The following is a 19538-nucleotide window of genomic DNA, read 5'->3' on the forward strand; positions in this document are numbered from 1 at the left end:
TTACGCAATGGGCATATAAAACGTTGATATTAGTGATAAAATAGGGAAAATTTTGAATATGAATTTAATAAGTGAATTATTAGTAACAAACAAATTGTAACTATAAATTAGTTGAAAATTTAAAATAAATTACCAAAATATAATTACTTTTTCTAGTCAAAGTTGTATGAAGTCGTCCAGCCTGGGTTAACAATGTACTGCTAGGCCGATTGGTCGAAAAGTCATACCGAAAAGTATATATAAAAAGTTAAATGTAGAAAAAAAATAAAAAAATATAAATATGGTCATGGTAGCAAAGCCTATTACGATAAGGTCTAAATTAATAGGTGTGTATTTAAAAAGATATTAGGTACAAAAAGAAAAATCTAGATAGGTTATGGGTCCAATAAGAAAATACTATAAATAGGACATCAATATAAGAGGTAACTAGAGTGAATTTTATCTGATTATCATATCAAATTGATTCTGACTTAAGCATCAGAGCGCCTTGAAGATACCAAGAGTGAAAACAATAGGGTTCATAATAATCAGGGTTGATAACGAACCTCCCCTTGGTAACACACCAAAAGTGGGAACAGTAAACCTCAGTGAAGTCTCCCCTTAGTAAGATACCAAGAGTGGGAGCGAAGTTTCCCCTTAGTGAGATTCCAAGAATAGAAGCAAAAACAGTAAGGCTCATAGCAAGTCAGGCAATACCTCTTACTTTGAGAGATCAGGTCGCTATTGGCACGAACTAAAGAGAAACCTCCCTTTAGGGAGTACGTACAGATAAAGCAAAGCAATTTGTACAAGAGGACCTGTTGCCCAACGAAGCTTTGAGCTTAGGTACCCTAAAACATAAGTTTACCATTGGTTAAATAGGAGGATCGTGCTACTTAGGTATGGGCGATCATTGGCGTTCGATTAGTTGTCAAAACCGTTTCAAGACATACACTACCATCAAGCTAGCCGAAGTCAGAAAAAGAAACATTCATATATATATATATATGTGTGTGTGTGTGTGTGTGTGTGTGTGTGTACTGACCCGTCCTCGGACGTTGACCAAAGTCAAACATACGATGGGACCCATCAAGGGGCTCCAAGGAGGAACGTCAGCGTGTTGATCGCCTTGGGCGTCGCCAGCTTTGAGTGTGGATAGGTTTAGGCGTCTCCCACCTTAAAAGCGTGACTCGTTGTCCTAATAACGTGCTTTGAGCCAGATGGTGACACCCCCCGATACCCACGGGTAGGGAAGACCGTGGAGGGGGTGGCACTGTGAGAGGCCACGGTACGGGCGTGGAGGCCTCGGCACCTCAGAACAGTGCTAAAGAGAAGAGAAAGGTGGCTTTAAGGCCATATTTCCAGTACCAGCAGGGAGTGACCTAACTCGTGAAGTACCCATGCATGAGGTGTAGAGACGTGGCCGTCCACGCCACCTTCGGAGAACCACTGGGACAGACACGACCCGGGAGAGGGCCACGCCCCAGGGGTAATCTACGTGCATGGTGCGAGAGGAAGGCTGAGATACTCCCAGGGCGAGTGACTAGAGGCTGGGGCACATGAGTTGGCACCCAGGTAGTCATCCCCTGCGCCGAATGCACTTCGAGGAGGGAAGACTTACGCCCTGGGATTTCCCTAAGTTAGGTTACAGCGTCGTAAGGCCTTCCACGTGGAGTTGCGCTTAAGTCATAAGTGACACGTGGCAGCAACATTGAAACGCAAGGTATATATGTGATCCAGTCGGTCATCGGCAGTCGGTGACATCAGCAACAGATAGCCACGTGGACCGTTCTTAGTGGAACACGTGGGCCCGAGAAGCAGATGAGTCATTGAGTAAGTCACCCAGGGTAGTGATCGGTGATCAGGGGTCGGTGGTCAGAGAGGATGCGCAATCAAGGCCTAGATAAGCGCCTGGAAGCAGAAGGCGTGGCGCTATGGTGCACCGATCGGTCATCTGGTGTGAGCAACGATGATCATCGGGTTTTCGTGTTACACGCAGTTAAACTGGAAACGAAGGGTGATTCCCAGCGAGAGCGTTGCATACGAGCCTTGCGTGGTAGAGTATCAGAGAAAGGAGAAGCTATGTGCTTTGTAGTGTCGTGCACGAGAGTGGCCTAAGAGAGCTAGTAAGCCAGTCGGTGATTAGTGTTTCTTAATCCATAACGTGCATGGTGCAAAGCAGAGGTGATCGTTCACACAGTAGGTAATGCCTGGTGCGTGCGCTTAGCCAAGCCACACTTGGTATTCACACTGAGGTTGCACGAGCCACCTAGTTGAAGTTCCGCACTAAGTTACTTCATGCACGGATAACCTAGGCGCGCAACAGAGGTGCGCTTTGACCCTTAGATGATGACACGTGTAAGGTGAGATGTGAGTCACATGTCTCCACGTGTCATCATCGGGAGAGAGGTTCGGCCAGAGTATGTAAAGGGCATTCCACGCTCATGCAAAAGGAGGTAAGATTCATTCTTGCAAGTTACCAGTTTACACACACACAGAGAAAAGAGAGAGAATCACAGAGTGTACACGAGTCTCGCAGAGAGTCAGTTTTTAGTTCTGTGGTGGTTTTGTAAGGCTGACTTGAGCGTCGGAGTGCCACCGACCACTAGAGGCGTCGTTTGGTGTGTTTCACAGGTTTGCTTTGAGTTCTTGTGGAGTTCTTGGAGCGTTCTTGCACTTGCCACGGTTGCGGAAATGGAAAATAAAGTTTGACGAGGCGAATCCTTCGACGTTTGAATCCCCTGCAAGATCATTTGGCGCCCACCGTGGGGCACGTGTGAATTTGTGATCCCATCCACACTTTCCTATCAGATTTGTGATTTCGATGGAGCAGATCAGGTGATATATCTTAAACTATCAGTTGGATTGAAACTTGTTGTTTAGTAAGTAGTTTCACGCTGTTTAGTTAGTAAGTAGTTTCACGTTGCCTTAAGTTCACAAGTTATTAAAATGCCATCATTTGAAAGTCGATAGTTTGATCGAGTTTGAAGCAGTAAGTAAACGATTGAGCCCGCAGAATCGCTAAGTTAATTTGTTTAAGCAGTTTCTACAAGGAGAAGCAAAGTAAACAGAGAGATTATATGTGGAAGCGGAAAAATTTATAATAAAGGTGGTATCAGTTCGAATGCATAAGAAGAAAGGAAAAAGTTATTACAGGTAAAGTTTGTACAAGAGGGAACAAGCATTGGGTCCCAGGGAATGAGTGACGAAGGGAGACGACTAATCTTCAGAAGGCACGATCTTCCCATCCACCACTTCATTACAAATCGACACCATGGAGAGGTCGAGCTCGGGGTACTGGCAGGCGACTTGCTCCAGGGCGGCGTCGAATCCGGCGGTAAGGACTTGGGCGGAGCTCAGTTCAAGCTCTTCGTTTTGTTGTTTGAGCCCCTCGGTTCTTCAGCTCGTCAGCTCGCTTCTTCAGTTCTTCAGTTTCCCCACGAGCCTGAGCAAGGTCGTCAGCAACCTTCTTGCCTTCGCCCCGCGCCTGGGCCAGCTCTGCAGCAATCTTCTCTTTTTCCTCTCGAGTCTTGGCGAGCTCGTCCACGGCGTCGTCCCTCTCCCTCTCGACCTTTCCAAGGAGAACCTCCCGATCAGCCGATCTCTTCTCAAGGTTCTCCACCTTGCTTGCATCCGCTTTCATCGATGCCTCCAAGTTGGCCACCTTAAGCTTGTAAGGAACCAGCTTGCTCTTCAGCTCGATTTTCTCTTGAGTTAGGAGGTGCAGCTTCTGGCGCAGATCGGAGGCCTCCTTGCGCACAACCCTCAGCTCGACACTCATGGCATCCTCCGCCCTTGAGTGATCAATCTCCGCCATCATGAGGTTGCAGGACAGCTTTTCCGCCTCGATCCTTATCAGGCGATTCTCCTCCTGGAGCGTGGAGATCTCATCCTGAAGTTTTTTGTTGGAGCTCTTCACAGCCTTTGTTATGATTGAGGGGAGGTCCTCTGCCATCATTTTGAGTTTAGCTGTGATGGGCCCCAGATTTCTTTGACCACGGGGGGAAGGCTTGCAGCTGCTGTCGGTGGAGGTGCTGAAGGAGCCTGGTGCTGACTTTCACCACCACCCTCTTGAATTGGTTGATGAAGTTGGGCTTCCTGGCGTGGTGGTGAAGTGGGGGACTCGGTTATGAGTATTGGTAAGTTGTGAGCGCCTTCATCCCCACCTGGTGCAGCTTCAGCGATTGAGGCAGTTGAAGGAGGACCCTCTCCAGCAGATACGAATGACGTGGAGGCACTAGGAGGGTTCTCCATGAAGTTGGGCTCGTTGCCTTCAACCGCAGGAAGCGCAGCTGCCAAGGGTATTGCTTGGACCGGCGGTGTTGGAACTGGGGGAGAGGGCGGTGTTGGTGTTGGGAGAGTGGGTGGTGAAGAAGGTGCCACCCTTTTCCTTTTGGTGACAAGGCCGTCCTCAGTCGCCTCATCATCCTCTTCTTCATCTTCTTGGACCACTTGAGGAGTTTTCCTCTTTGGTTTCCTTAAGATGAGCTTCTTTCGTTGAGGGGCGGGCAGTGTCTCTGGAGGAGCTGGGCCTTGAGGGGGCGATCTGCCCTGGGCAGCGACGATCTCCACCACCGAGTTGGGCACGATTTGAGAACCCGACGCCAACTTGTGGGTTCGGGCGAGCGCCCTCAGTTCAGCTAATTTACCTTTGCCCAACATGAGATCTGCACAGTGCAAAAATATACAAGTAAGCGCGAAGGCAAAAGTGAAATGTACGTGTGCCAATGATACAAACAAATGGTGCATGAAATAAAAACCAAGTCCAGCGCGCAACAAGCAGGACGCCCAATAAACACAAGACGAAAACCTAAATGTCGAGGTAAGTGCTAACCTATGTGAGCTTCGAGTTGGCCCTCGAGGAACTCGAAGGAGATTATTGCGGAGGTGGGAAAGGAATGTTAGCAGCTACTACCCTCTTCCAGAAAAGGCAGAGGTCCTTGTCCAACTCGCCCATGTTGTCAGGACTTCTTGGCCTTCTGAAGTTTTCTGCCATCGAGCAGCGAGGGGTCTTGATCGTTTTGGCGCACTTGGACAAACTTTCCTTTCCAATCTTTGTAAGATTGCTGGAAGATAGAGAGGATCGACCGCCCAACAATCTCGTTTAAGCTCACCCAGGGGTGCTCTCCAGGATTCTTGGCCTCGAACAGGAAAAGGAAGACGTCTACCGAGGCCGGTAGTCCCAAGTGCGCACACATGATTTGAAATGCCTGCACGAATGCCCAGCTGTTGGGATGGAGCTGGGCAGCGGCAATGTTAAGCTCGGTTAATAACTCCCATTCAAAACGGGTGAAGGGAAGCAAGCCAGAGTTTCACCTTCTTGAAAAGGGTAGTGTAAACGAAGCAGAACAACTCGCCGTTGTTCCCCTTGTCATCCGCGCAGATTGGCACGTCAGGAGGGCAAGGCAGCACCATTAGTTTGTCGTCGTGCTCCTTGTGGAACGAGAGGTTGGGTTCGTCCCCTTTCTTCAACCGTAGCACCGCCAACGCAGAGTTTACTGAAGAGGTCTCCTTCAGCAAAGTTGGGGTGGCCCACGGGTAGAGTTTCTTGTAGTCTAGTGTGGGAATGGAGGCTCCTCCGGCGACTGGTGGAGTTGCCTGAGCGAGGTTGGGACGAGAGGTTGCAGGCCTTTCAGCCTGGGAAGAAGGAGCACCAGATGCTCGTGGTAGGTTATGCGCTTGGGATGGAGGGTTTCGTGATGAAGGAGGAGGATTCGCGGTGGTTTTCGTACGAGCCATCGCGGGAACTGCAAAGGAAAAAGGGAAAAGGATGAGCAAAGGTTACAGAGATTGAGTCGATTGTGGACGAAGGATGGAAAACGAACGAACGGGAGTTCGTTGTGATGAATGTAATGGAAGACGAGGCCCTAAGTTACGAAAGGGAAGAAGAGGAAACAACCCACAACATATGCACCAGGCAGATAATGGATGATGCGAATCGGTTAAAATGCAGCAAGTATCGACAGAAGAAGTAAAAGAGGTACCTTTCGATGATCAGATGAGCGTTGAAGGGAGTTGGAGATTGAGGGAGCTGAGAAGCGTTGTGGGTTTGCAGAGAAAACTCAGAACGTTTTGAGAAAGCAGGGAGATGATGAAACAGTAGAAATGAAAAGGGTTTAAGGGTTTTTCAAACGTTTTTGGAAGCGCAAACGACAGCTAAAGATGACCGTTGATGAAGCCACGTGTTGAGCGATTGGAAAAAGGTATTTGGTGGAGTGTCAGAAAAGCAGATGGTACGAACGTTTGGAATTCTGTGCCAGCGCCACGTAGATCGGCAGTGACGTGACCTCTTAGTCTTTTCGCTGGACAAGTCTTCGCTTAAGACTGGGGGGCTTGTGTACCGCCCAGGTAGTCGGAAGTGATAACGTGGCAGCAAGCTATTATGTAGGCGTGTTGAGCGGGGCACCTGGCTGGCAGAAGGGAAGGAAGTCGGGGAGCTCGTGTAGTCGCCAGTCATTAAGTTGGCGTGCTCCCATCTCTAGCATACCTAAACCGGCGGTCACCAGGTTTGTGATGAAGTTGCCGGATGCGAACCTAGACGACCAAGTGATCAGAGATCGTCGAAAGGAGGACATCGCCGAGGGATCAGGGAAGCTTGTTCCAGGCTATCGAGCAGAGGATGAAATCGTCAGATGGTCATTCCCTAGCTAGCCAGAGGTCGAGGTCGAGGTCGGGGAACAGCTTACCCGGGCAGGTACGGTGAAGCAAGTGAAGTAGATCATGATGGCGGCCGGCGAGACCACAGGGAAGGTGTGTATGATGAGACCTGACTCGCCACGCAGAAGAGATCACGCTCCAAGGCAGTTATGCGCTGAGTTGTTTCCTGCATAAGTAACTTAGCCAAAAGCCTGAAGAGTAAGAGGTGACGCCCAAGTCAAGGATGCTCCAGATGGTGACATGTGTACAACTGGATACGAGCCACGTGTCCAGATGTGTAACTGTCAGGAGAGAGAAAATACACAGGTATATAAGAGATTCTAACAAACTTCTGAGGTACGCGCGTTTTAGAATACTTCTTTAAAGCTTGCGAGAACTTGAGTACGCTGAGAGAGAATTTGGCACGGTTCCTGAAGTTCTTAGTTTTCTCTTAGTATTTTGGTGGTTCAGTCGCTGACTTGGGCGTCGGAGCGTGATCGGCCGCAGCGACGCCGTTCTGTCTTTTGCAGGTTCTTGAGGTGAATCAAGGCGAAGGACGGAAGCTAACACGGCGCAAAGTCGATCCAGATTTGACGAGGCAAGGCTCTTGCGTCCTGGTCAACAGGCAGGATCAACTGACAAGGTGCTAGGAAGGAAAAAGAATGTGTGGTGTGAGTTTCACCAGGCCTATGGTCACTCACTCCACTATTGTTTGGCGTTGGGACACCAACTCGCGGAGTTGGTAAAAAGTGGCTTTTTGAGCGATTACTTGCGGGAGGCGCAAGATAATCGGGCGTCGGGGCCACCAGCAGAAGATCAGCGGCACGAGGTACCTGTGCACGGAGAGGTGCACACGATCGCGGGGGGCTTCTCTGGAGGGGGGTGTACAGCCTCTTAGAGAAAGAGGTATGCTCGTTCGGTGATGGTTGTCAACTCGGCAGAAGAAGATCATTCCCCCGATCAAAGTAGAGGCCAAGATCAAAGGAGGCAGATCGCGCTAAACCTAAGCTAGCTAACAGTTAGTCGTGCGCATAAAGAAAGGTGAAGCTCAAGAAAAATACAAGAGAAGAAGCTTATACAAATTGAGAGTATGTATTCCAAGTGCTAAAAAGTTGTGCAGAAGTATAAATTTACAAAAAAGAGAAGAGATCAAGGAGGAGGGGTGAGCTTTCCATCTACCACTTCGTGATAAATGCTGAATTGCGAGAGGTCCAAGTCTGGGAGAACGCATCGGATCTGCTCGAGTGCCAGCTCGAATCCGTCAATAAGGGCATCAGCACCCACGTTCATCAGATCAGCTTTCTCCGCCTCTAGTTTTTGCTTCGAGGCCTCCGCAGCATTTCTCTCGGTGGTAAGGGCAGCAAGGGAAGAGGCAGCTTCTTCCAGTTGGCCCTTGGCTTCAAACAGTTTGCCCACCAGCTCCTCAAGCCTCTTCTCTCCAGCAGCGGCCGCTTCCTTGGTGGACTCGAGCTCCCCCACTAGTTGAGAGTTCAGTTGGCGTAGGGAGGAGGTCTCGGCCCGCAGCTGCACCACCTCGCAATCCAGAGAGCTAACGGTTTGCCCCATCAAGATCTTAGTCTTGATGGTCTCTTGGACCTGCGCTAGGTACTCCCTCCTAGCTTTTTCCACCATGCCCCGCATCAGATCTACAGACCCTTGGGCAGCTTCGAAGTCACTTTGCAGCGACTCCTTGTCATGCTCAAGCTCCTTTACCCTCATCTCCAGGGCTATTTGTTTGCGGTGCTGGGTGGAAAACTCCAAAGAGAGCACCATCTGCCTAGCCAGGTGCATGTCCACCTCATCTTCGTTCCATTCGACGAACTCTCGGTTGCTGATGAGCTGTCGAACCAAGGTGATGACCCGGCTAAAGTTCTCGTGGCTAGCTCCAGAGGCGCTTGGTCGCGAGCTGGATCCACCACATTCAGCAATAGCAGTGGAGGTTGGCAGTGGTGGCGGGAGACCCCCCGGATGAGCAGAAGCGCCCCCAGCAGGAGGAGCAGATGGACCAAGAGATTGGCCTGCTGGGGGGGAGATGACGGTTGAGAAGCTGGAGGCGGCTGTTGGCAGGGAGAGGGAAGGCACGTGGGCTCTGGGGCAGGTTGAGTAGAGGGAGGAGGGGGTGAACCTTCCTCTACCTCCACCACCTCGATCTCCCCAGGCTGAAGAGATGAGACCCCCTCAACTGCTGGCAGTTTCCTCTGGCGGTGTATAAGAGGAGAGCCAGAGCTTTCCTCTTCGGTTGAGGGAACAGCAGCAGCAGCAAGTGAAGTAGAGGCCTTCACCAATCTTTTTCTCTTCCTTCCTTGCTCAGGGCCTTCAGCTGGCGCGACCCAGAGAGGAGGGGCTGCAATGGGCACGGTGGTGGAAGAAGAGGAGCCAGTTCCTTTGGTCCCCCGAAGCTTGGCAAGCTCCAGCAAAGCTTTCCTCCTGTCCTTGCCTGACATTGAATCTACATAGATGAGAAAAGGAAGAGTTAGATGGCCTAGTTACGCAAGTAAGTCAAAATGTATGCAAGCATGCATGAGAAGGTGCAAGTATCCTAAGAGGTGGAAGGAAAAGAGCTACCTATGTATTTTTTCAGGGCCAACACATCGAACTCATCTTTGATGAGGCGAGCAGAGTTGTACTTGGCCTCCAGGAACAGCCCACATAGCTCGCGCTCGTAGGGGGCCATGGCTTCAAGGTCCCGGGGTTTCTTGAACTCAACCCCAGGAACCCAGTAGAGGGGGTACCCCTCGAGCAGGGTTGGACTTTGTGGGGTGGCAGATATCATGTAGAACCTGCCTTTCCAGTCTTTGAAGGATTGCTGGTACAGGCCCAAGAGCACCCGTCCAGCAACCCCATTCAAACTCACCCAGGACCTGTCCCCGGGATTCTTTGCCTCGAAGAAATAAAGGAACACGTCCACGGAGGCATTGAGTCCGAAGTAATTGCAGAGAATCTGAAATGCCCGGATGAAAGCCCAGGCATTTGGATGGAGTTGGCAGGGCGCAACGTTCAACTCCATCATCAGCTCCTTCTCGAAAAAGGTGAATGGCAGGCGTAGCTTCAACCTTTTGAAGACGGCGGAGTAGATGAAGACGAAGGGCACCCCATTGGTGGCCCTATCGTCCGCGCAGATGGGCATCCCTCGAGGAGGAATGCGGATTTGGATGTTGAAATCGTTTTCCCTGTCTATGGCGCACGAAGGTTCATCCGGGTCATGGCTCAGAAGAGAGGTGAGATGACCCTGAGGTAGTAGGGTGGATGTTTCGGCCAGCAACGCCAGGGGGACCCAGTCGTAGACCCTGGCGTTGTCATGGTAGGAGGTCGCAGCGGGTGGTGGTGGAGCTGGCGCACCTGCGGAAGGCTGTGCACCAGAAGACGAGGCAATAATGCGAGCGGTTTGTTTCAAGCGAGTCATCGCGAGACAGCTGCAATGAAGGAAAAACGAAAAGTCAGACTGAATGGAAGAAGAGGGAATGATGAATGGTTCGGAGAAAACAGAGAAGGGGAAAGGAGAAAGAGATGCCCAGGTGAAAAGAGGAAGAAGGAGAAGCAGAAATCAGAGCAAGAACGCGAAAAACCCTAAAGCGAGTCAAGAGAGAGAAAACAGAGAAGATGAATGCATGATAACGAGGAAGATAAATGCAATCGGTAAAAATGACCTAAATGGCCCCAGGAAGAAGAAAAACCATACCTTTGGGTGATCGCGAGAGGTTTGGAAGCAGAAAACTTGAAGAAAGATGGGTGCGCAGAGAGAGAGTTCGCAGGAAGTCTAAGAGTCGATTGAAGAAGATGAAGGAACAGTGAAGGCGCGCACCAATTTGAATAAGAGAAGCGCTAGCGGCACACCACACTGGCCGTCGATGGGGCCACGTGTCGCAAGATTAAGGAAGGAAGTCCAAACGTTAAAGAAGCAGCACGTGAGGTGGCACGTGATGCGGCCCCACTTGTCGCGTGGACTGAGGGCACGACCACTTAGTCTCTTCGCCGAGAACGAGTTCACAGCTCGAGACTGGGGGGCTTGTGATCCGATCGGTCATCGGTAGTCAATGACGTCAGCAGCAGAGAACCACGTGGACCACTCGCAGGGTGACACGTGGACCAGGTGACAGAGAGATCAGGGAGGCATAACAGAATTCTGTTAGGCCCAGATACAGAGGGAGGCATAAAATAGAATCAGGGAGAGATTGAGAGGATACGAGGAAAAAGAGAGCAAGAATTTTTCACACACACTACTAGTTTTTCTCATTTGGTGGTTCTGTGGTCTAACTTGATCGTCGGAGTGCAAACGGCCGCTAGAGGCGCCGTCTGTGTGTTTTGCAGGTCACGTTTGGAGATCCAAGAGAAGGTTCTGAGGGTGATTTTGCAGAGAACACAGTCGCGTAAAAAATTGTCAAATTAAACCTATATATTTGTTACTATCAAACCTAAATTCTTTTTCTTCCTTTTCAAACATAGTCAAACATCAAAACATTAAACATTAAAAATACCTAATTCCAAAACATTAAACATAAACATTAATTCAAAAACATTAAACATAAACATTATTGACGCGTTTGTATTGTGTTTCTTTCTTTGAAATTTTGTGAAAACCTAATTGTGTTGCCTTGCTAAGTGCCAATTTTTTTTTTCTTGCGGGTTAGCAGGCCAACCCGCCCTGCCCCGCTGCTGGCCCGCGCGGGTTAGCGGGTTGAAAAGGTCAGTTCGCTTCGCGTTTTTTACCAGCGGGCTGCGAGCCGGCCGCACGACCCGCCCTACTTTGCCATCCTTATTCATGACTGAGCGGTCTTGTTACTGTTATAAGGTAATGCCTTTCGGGCTGAAGAATGCGAGAGCCACCTATTAGAGGCTGATGGATAGAGTGCTCTCACCGATGCTGGGAAGGAATGTGCAAGCTTATGTGGATGACATGGTGGTAACTTCACGAGAGAAGGAACAACATGTCACTGGTTTGAAGGAGTTGTTTACGACTATCGCCAAATACAGGTTGAAGCTCAACCCAGAGAAGTGTATTTTTGACGTAGAAGCTGGGAAGTTCTTAGGCTTCCTCTTGACAGAGCGGGGAATTGAGGTGAACCCCGAGAAGTGCGCGACGATCATGGCAATGAGGAGCCCAGCGTCGGTGAAGGAGGTGCAGCAGCTCACCGGTCGGTTGGCGGCATTGCCGCGATTCGTGTCCGCCGAGGGAGAGAAGGGTCACCCTTACTTCCAATGTCTCAAACGGAACATCAGATTCGTTTGGACTAAGGAATGCGAGGAAGCTTTCGTCAAGCTGAAGGAGTATCTGGCAAGCCCACCAGTTTTGTGCAAGCCACAAGTAGGCACCCCTCTCCGCTTGTACTTTGTTGTGACTGAGAGGGTTGTCAGTTCAGTGTTGGTCCAAGAGCAAAACCAAGTTCAGAGACCTATTTATTTTGTGAGTAAAGTGCTGCAAGGTCCTGAAGTAAGGTATCAGGCCCTAGATAAGGCGGCTCTAGCAATCGTGTTTTCAGCAAAGAGGCTCCGCCACTACTTTCACAGCTTCACAGTGGTGGTGATGACCGATTTACCTATCCAGAAGGTGCTGAAGAAGCCAGATGTAGCTGGGAGGATGGTAAAGTGGATTGTGGAGTTGTCCGAGTTTGATATTCGGTACGAGCCCCGAGGACCAATCAATGGGCAGGTGTTCGCAAACTTTGTCGTCGAGTTGTCGTCAGGCGTGACACCTTCAGAGGGTTTGGACTTTTGCTGGGTCCTATCAGTGGATGGTTCTTCCAATCAGTAAGGGAGTGGTGTTGGAGTAATCCTATAAGGCCCAAACGGAGTGCTGATCGAGCAGTCTCTGCATTTCGCCTTCAAGGCTAGCAACAACCAGGCGGAGTACGAAGCCTTGATTGCTGGAATGTTGCTAGTGGGAGGAAGGAGTTTGATGGCCAAAAGCGACTCTCTGTTTGGTCACTGGGCAGGTAACAGGAGAGTTCCAGGCCAAAGACCCTCAGATGGCTGCATATCTCGAATATGTGCACACCCTGAAGACGTCCTTTGCAATGTTCGAGTTGGTCCATGCGCCGAGAGAGCAGAATGCCAGAGCTGACTTGCTTGCCAAGCTAGCCAGCTCAGGCAAGGGGGGAAGGCAGATGACCGTCATCCAAGAGACCCTGAAGGTACCTCGCACGTTCGTGACGGACAATCAGGTACTTCAAGTGTACAAGTCAAAGGAGCGTATAACAATCGGTCATCGGTCTCTAACTCAAGAAACCTTGAGAACACTAAAGGTGAGAGCGCGACCGGTGAGGACTGATGAGGTGATGGAGGTTTGCGTTGTTGGAAAGGCTGATACGTGGATAACGCCGTACCAGCGGTGCTTGGCAGATGGGGTGCTTCTGCTGGACCAGACAGAGGCAAAGAGAGTAAAGAGAAGCTCAAGTAAGTTCACTCTTATTGATGGGGATCTCTTTAGGTTTGGGTTCACCCATCCGGTGTTGGTGTGCGTGTACGGGGAGCAGTGCTCGAGAATTATGTCAGAACTCCACGAGGGAGTGTGCGGGAGCCACGTTGGTGGTCGCGCCTTGGCAAACATAGTTCTCCGTGCGGGATACTACTGGCCAACGCTGAAGGAAGATTGTGTGGGGTATGCTCAGCGTTGCAAGCAGTGCCAGCAACACACAGATTGGCACAAGGCCCCTCCTGCAAGCTTAGTGAGGTACGTTTTACCAATTCTACACACACTCTCTAATCATTTGCTCGTTGACACCCTTTACGCACGAGTGATTGGAGAGAGAAAAAAGTTAGTTACAATTCAGTAACGCACCTTCAGAGCATCACAGTTACGATGCTCCGATACGGAGGTGTTTGGTGTTTTCTGCTTGCTAACTTGATCGTCGGAGTGCAAACGACTGCGAGGGCACCCTTTGTTCTCTCTGTTTCAGGTACTCACAGCGGTGTTGGATGAAGATCTGGAACCAAGACGAAGGTGTCCTTGATACACGAGTCTCAGCTACGCGTGAAGCATATAAGAATAATAACTCGTACTACGTAAGACTAACTGTATATGTGGAGTTGAAAAAACTGGCAATTCTTACTACGTGTAAGTAAAGACTACAGGGAGTTCTAGATTTATAGATAGGTATCGGATAAAAAAACCTATTGAACAAACTCTTGATGCTCTAGCTAGAGTGGTGAGATTTAATCTATAGCCTTTGGCTAGAAAAAAAAAACACTATTTAATAACAAATACACATGCAATGCAGGCACCAGTATTGTTGAAAATAAAAGGGTAGTGCACGAACGAAAATACGATAAAATTCAGAATCTTGAAGCACTACTATGTGGGGGTTGAATTATCCAATGTCTACAAGGTAATACTTTTTTCTCTACAAGCCGTACTAGCATATTTTTTACGCCCAAAGTAAACGACTCGCGTATGCAATAATCACAAAGATTTAGCAGCACCTTCTATGTAAGCAATGGCTTCCGCCTCCGAAAGTTGTTCTCCCTCTACCAACCCTTTAATTAAGGAGTTGGCATATGCTTTATTAGGAGCACGTAATGGTAGCTTCCCAGATTTGAAACGTTCAATATCAAGAAGCGAAGACCTGGATAAAAGTAACATAAATGCCATGCTAATACAGATCAACAATTATGTTACCCAAATGCACAAATACAAAGTATAATTTGTTACTCACGTCATGGTAATTACAGGAATATCCTGCTCCTTTCCTAAGTACACAACATTACCATACCAAGCACCCTGCACGACATTAAGAAAAAAAGGTAATGAAGAGACGCTGGAACTAAACAAAATAAAATAAATGCATTAGTTACTATCAGAAAAATGAGTCGGGACAAGGGATACGTACCTTGACAACCTCCAGGAAGTTGAACTCCTTGTCAGAGACAGCATTCAAGGTGGTTATATCAAATAAAGGAGAGCCCGCATCAAGGCTTAAAATGTTTTCCTGAAATAAAATATCATTGAACTGCTCTAGCCTGTAACAAATGTGGACGAGAATCTAAAGTCAAGGCCTCCATCGGATACATAAGAAAGCCCCGCAAGAAATTATTCAATAATGTCACGCTCTAACAGGAAATGAAAGAGACAGACTATCTGCGCAAATAGAAGCAGATTCGAACTATAGATTTACTTACGAAATTTTGTACATGCACATGTGGGTCTTGCCTTCAATTATTTTTTCAGGATTAAGAAATGCAACACCTCCCAGACCCCACGAATACGATGAATCACGACCAAAGAATATATCACAAGGGAAAGTCTTCCACATGATCTCCTTTGGCAGAGTTCTGTTCACTGAACCAGAACACTGCTTCACCATACCATCCACCTGAAAGTCATTCATAAATTCTTCAAAAAAATATAACAGATACAAAAGAAACAAAACTACAGAAAAAGAAAGAATGGAAACAAAAAGTAAAAAGGTTTCAAATTCCTTGTGAACTGAACAAACAATACATATATTGATCACCCTAAGCCAGAAAGCAAGAGATTTAATATTGTCAGATAAGAGAAGTTCGCTATTTATCGTAAAAACACAATCACCTGCAACAAAGTATAATATATATTTTTTTCAAATAAAATAAAAATTCCACGGCTAGTACCTTTCCCTTGACAGATATTTCAGAGCATTATGAAAAAAGTGCCAAAAGCTAACAAAAAAGAATAACTTTTAAAATATGACTATAAATATCATAAATGCTGATGAAAAATGAAATGAATGAAATATGAACATCTGATTCGACATTGTAATATTGCTTATCAGTTTATATATATTCCTAGCACGCTTGTTTTGGTTTTTGACAGCAGCGATACTTTGGGGGTTTTATAAGTGTTTCAATCCCTATATATAAAAAAAAAAACAATATGACTTGAATGTTGCGTTACCTGTCCACCTTCTAGGTAGCAATTAAATCTTGCTTTCCACATATTTGATCCATACGAGGCATACCATATATAAACATTTGACAATTCAGATCGCCAAGTACTAGAAACATGAATCTCTTCATCTGCATGAAGCATATAACTTGTCAAGTAATAAATACGTGAAAGAAAGGTCACGACCATCCTTTTTGCCAATGTATTGCACCAACTCTAGTGGATCCAGACAAAATTTGGTCTAGAAGTCTCATGAAACACATCAATGACCAAACATACGGAGTTAACATTATATTTCACGAAAAGAAAAGTACTAATACTTCTGAGATGTTTCTCCAATTATAAAAAAAACATCTAGGGATAAAGGTTACCAGCATCAACTTTCAGTTTGGAAAGTGGTTTTATGACATCCTCAAGAAGTTCTCCAACATTTTCTAAACTTGCTGCACCCTTATCATCCTCATCTTCGGAGTCAGAGCTCGAAATTAGAGTATGCTTGCAAAGGGGAACAAAACAGCAAAATATTTAATGAGTACCTTGCCCATATAAAGAAATGAAAATAAGATAGACACAGACAGAAATGAATGCAAGAAAGGCGTACAAAATTGAAGATTTGAAAATAAAACCCAATCTTGATAAATTGTAACATTGCCACCATGTTTTCCCTTTTATCGAAAACACTGAAAAACACTTTATTTTGTTTTCAATTTTCAGTGGATTTTTTAAGATTTCTTTTTTCTAAAATGTACCTAAACTATTTTTTATCACTGTTTCCTATCTTTTATAAAAACAAAAACAAAAGATGCTCAAAATAAAGGGGTCCAAACCCATTAGTAGAACATCAAAGTCCGTTTTTCAACAGAAATCGTCTGATTATTTTGGGAACCATTGGGAGCAATTAGTTGAGCATTCGGCTCAATTCTCACACGACAACTCCAGGAAAAACAGTTATGGAAACTACATTACCGGAGGGGGTGCTATTTGTGAGACTAACTCTTGTGGTAGTTCAGATGCAAGTGTAGGCCAAAAGGGACTTAACGTCTGGCGAACCTGCAAAATATTCATGCCACTTTAGCACTAAGTTAAAGAATTTCATGCACATCTCAAGCAGCATAAATGTCATGTGTATGGTAGGAAAGAAATAGAGAACCTCACCCCTCCCTCGGCGAAGGAGAGAGAAAAATAAGTTATTTTTATATCCCTAAGAGAGAAAGGACGTACATCAGTATAGCAAGTTCTTACCGCTTGAATTACATTCCATGTAGACTGAAATGGATAGGCCTCTAAGGATCTGATAACAGGCTTGTCTTTTAGCAAAACTTCCAAGCAAGCATGCATTGATCTTGCAATGGAATCAAGATTATATCCCCCTTCTAAAATCAATACAATCCTACCTTCAGCAAAATTCATCAACTGAAATAAAGAAAGGAAAAAAAGTTCTGTTACTGATACAGTGATCAGCATATTGAACTTGTTTCATATTTCTCAGAATTTAAAATTAATGAGAAGTAATATCAAAATATTAAAAAAAGGTACCATAATAAAATGGTATGCTGATAATGATGTTAAGAAATTAATCAATAGACAAACTTATAAACCTACATATTTAATTGAGTTTTTCTAACAGCTAACTTTTCTTCAAATATAGCAGTTTTGATTTATCAAGTAACATACTAGCATTAGAATAAACAGTATGAAGGAAGCGATCACTAAAATTCAATCTTTAAAGTAACCTCTTTCAACAGAACAGAATAACCAAATGGTGTGACACGACATCCTCCCAAAGGGTCACCAACAGCTGTGACAATTAAAGAAGTGAATAATTATTACTTATTGCAGTTATAATAAATTAACATATCAACTGACCCAAATCCACTTCCTTCTTGCAAAACAAGTAAACTAGGCTTCAAGAACAAATGCTCCAAAACCAGGTGAAGAACAAGTGACACCACCCTCCCACATAGATAACAGAAAATCCCAAACGTTACAGTAACAGACCTGCATCAAATCCCGCGGAAACTATAATTATGTCTGGATTAAATTCTTTGGTTACAGGAAGCAAAATGTGGTCCCACACTGCAAAGTAATCTGCATCACCACATCTCCCATTCTCCCAGGGGACATTTATATTATATCCAGCACCTTCTCCTTCTCCCACCTTAGTATAAAATCCATCGTCATTAGCAGGATAAAAACTCCCAAACTCATGCCTGTATGAATAGAAAAGTTTAGTTGATTGAGGATCAACTGATCAACTATGAAATCGAGACCAAGTTTAACTGAAGTCCTTAAAGCGAAAGTCCTTCTCAGAGGTCCAACCCTAAAAACTAGTAAAGAAGGCAAAATGATCTGGCAGTCAAGCCCATTGCAGTACCTAACACAACCATGAGCAACAAATTTTTACCTTCCCGGATGTACTAAGAAACAACTACTAGATCACCAACCAATAAAACTGACCAGAAAATTTGTGAAAATAATTAACACACCTGTGGACGGAGAAGAATAAAACTCGAGAGTCATTCCAGAACATCTTTTGAGTACCATTTCCATGATGGACATCCCAATCAACAATTAAAATTTTCTTCACACCTAAATCAGGCTGTCGCAACAGAAAAACCAAAAAAATAAAGGTGGCAATAAAGTAACAGACTACTAAAGGCTAAACATTCTTAGTAAAATTGGAATTGGTAGTAGGTGTTATGTAACTTACTCTTTCGTCTAAGAGATATCTTGCAGCAACTGCCACATTGTTGAAGAGACAAAACCCCATAGCTTCATTCTGTTCTGCATGATGACCTGGAGGCCTAACAATGGCAACAGCCGAATCCAATTCCCCGCTTGCCACTTTTTCAACAACCTACTTGTCAAAAATATCTTAAATTAGGTTCTCAAAGTTAGTGTACGAATAAGATATAAAGCTTAAATTAATCAGATTAAGCGCAAGGCCTGCAGGGGTTAATCTTTGAAAACCTATGTCCACCCCGTCACTAGGCAATAAACCATAATTTTCACCAAAACAGAGAGAGATAATATAGAGACAGATAATAATCTAACTGAAGAAATCTTGGCTACCGAGATAATGAAAAACTAACAAGTAATGAAAAACACAAAATCTTAAGAAAGAATCGTCGAAAACATCACCAGTACAGCAGAGCCAGCAGCAAGGTACGCAGCTTCAGATGAACCTTCGTTAAAGTATATGGAATTCAATTTGGAGGCAATCTCGGGTCTCCGCGAACTGAATTGCTTGGAGCTAATGTTCTTAATCAGATTTACATGAACTCTGGAATGCACTAACCGCAGATGTTTGTCTTCAGCTTTCTTGGCCTCCAGAATCAGGCATCTGGAATACGATAAAGAAAATCAGCAAGAACAAAGATAAGAGAAAAAGATTAAGCGAAACCCTAAAGCAACGTGCATGCGTTACCGTTGAGGAATGCCGGCGCTCTCGAGGTGGTTCCAAGTTGACCTAATGCGATTAGGAGTCTCGACGTGGTCCTCGTTGTTCGGCGTGTGGTGCTTGCACATTCTCCTATCGTATAGTAAACCCACACGGGGTTGACCGTTCACACTGCTTTCGCTACTCTTCTTCGCACTCTCGCCCTCCATGGCTACACCAACTTTTCAGTTTATGTCACTCTGCTACTCAACTTCATATGCGTACAAACCGGCCAATTTACACTATTTCTAATTCTAACGTTTTATAGAGCGATTTCATATACCATTTTTTTGTTGTTGTAGCATTGTATTGTTTTAAAACCTTTTTACAAATTTTACTTTCATAAAATAACTATTATGTTGAAATAGGAAATGCATTTATTCTTAAAACTTAATAAAAAATTAAGAAACCTATATCTTAAATTTAATATTCTGACTTCTTAAGCAAATTTTATTTATTATTTAATCGGTTCCTCTTTCTCTCCTTTGTTTTCATTGGATTTTACCGCGTAAGAAAAATTTGAACAACCTATTCCCACCTTTCGACTGTTCCAATTTCTCCCGCAATTCATATTTTATTCTATTTTAAAAAATGGAATATAAGGAATGTAAAAGATGTTCCTTTTGTTTT

The 19538-nt window shown here is 45.7% G+C and overlaps 1 protein-coding gene across 3 annotated transcripts; it reads right to left on the reverse strand.

Annotated features, from left to right (window-relative positions):
- Positions 1-530: 530 nt before the first annotated feature.
- On the reverse strand, positions 531-19208 carry HDA05 (histone deacetylase 5). Of its 3 annotated transcripts, none has more exons than XM_090299493.1 (15): positions 18897-19208; positions 18611-18812; positions 18180-18326; positions 17956-18068; positions 17468-17679; positions 17203-17267; positions 16712-16882; positions 16436-16519; positions 15841-15964; positions 15479-15600; positions 14728-14921; positions 14439-14568; positions 14265-14329; positions 14032-14174; positions 531-4646 (listed from the first exon to the last, which is right to left on the reverse strand). In XM_090299493.1, exons 1-15 carry the CDS (start codon positions 19076-19078, stop codon positions 3934-3936), a joined length of 2667 nt encoding a protein of 888 aa, XP_090155619.1. In that variant the 5' UTR covers positions 19079-19208; the 3' UTR covers positions 531-3933. The 3 variants fall into 3 exon arrangements, with proteins under 3 accessions (XP_090155619.1, XP_090155618.1, XP_068464583.2); XM_090299492.1 differs by lacking the exon at positions 531-4646 and adding an exon at positions 7681-9064 and having other exon boundaries at positions 18897-19159; XM_068608482.2 differs by lacking the exon at positions 531-4646 and having other exon boundaries at positions 13874-14174; positions 18897-19192.
- Positions 19209-19538: the final 330 nt, after the last annotated feature.

This window comes from Phaseolus vulgaris, chromosome 3 (genome assembly GCF_051622355.1).
Source record: "Phaseolus vulgaris cultivar YP4 chromosome 3, ASM5162235v1, whole genome shotgun sequence".
NCBI classification, from domain to species: Eukaryota; Viridiplantae; Streptophyta; class Magnoliopsida; order Fabales; family Fabaceae; genus Phaseolus; species Phaseolus vulgaris.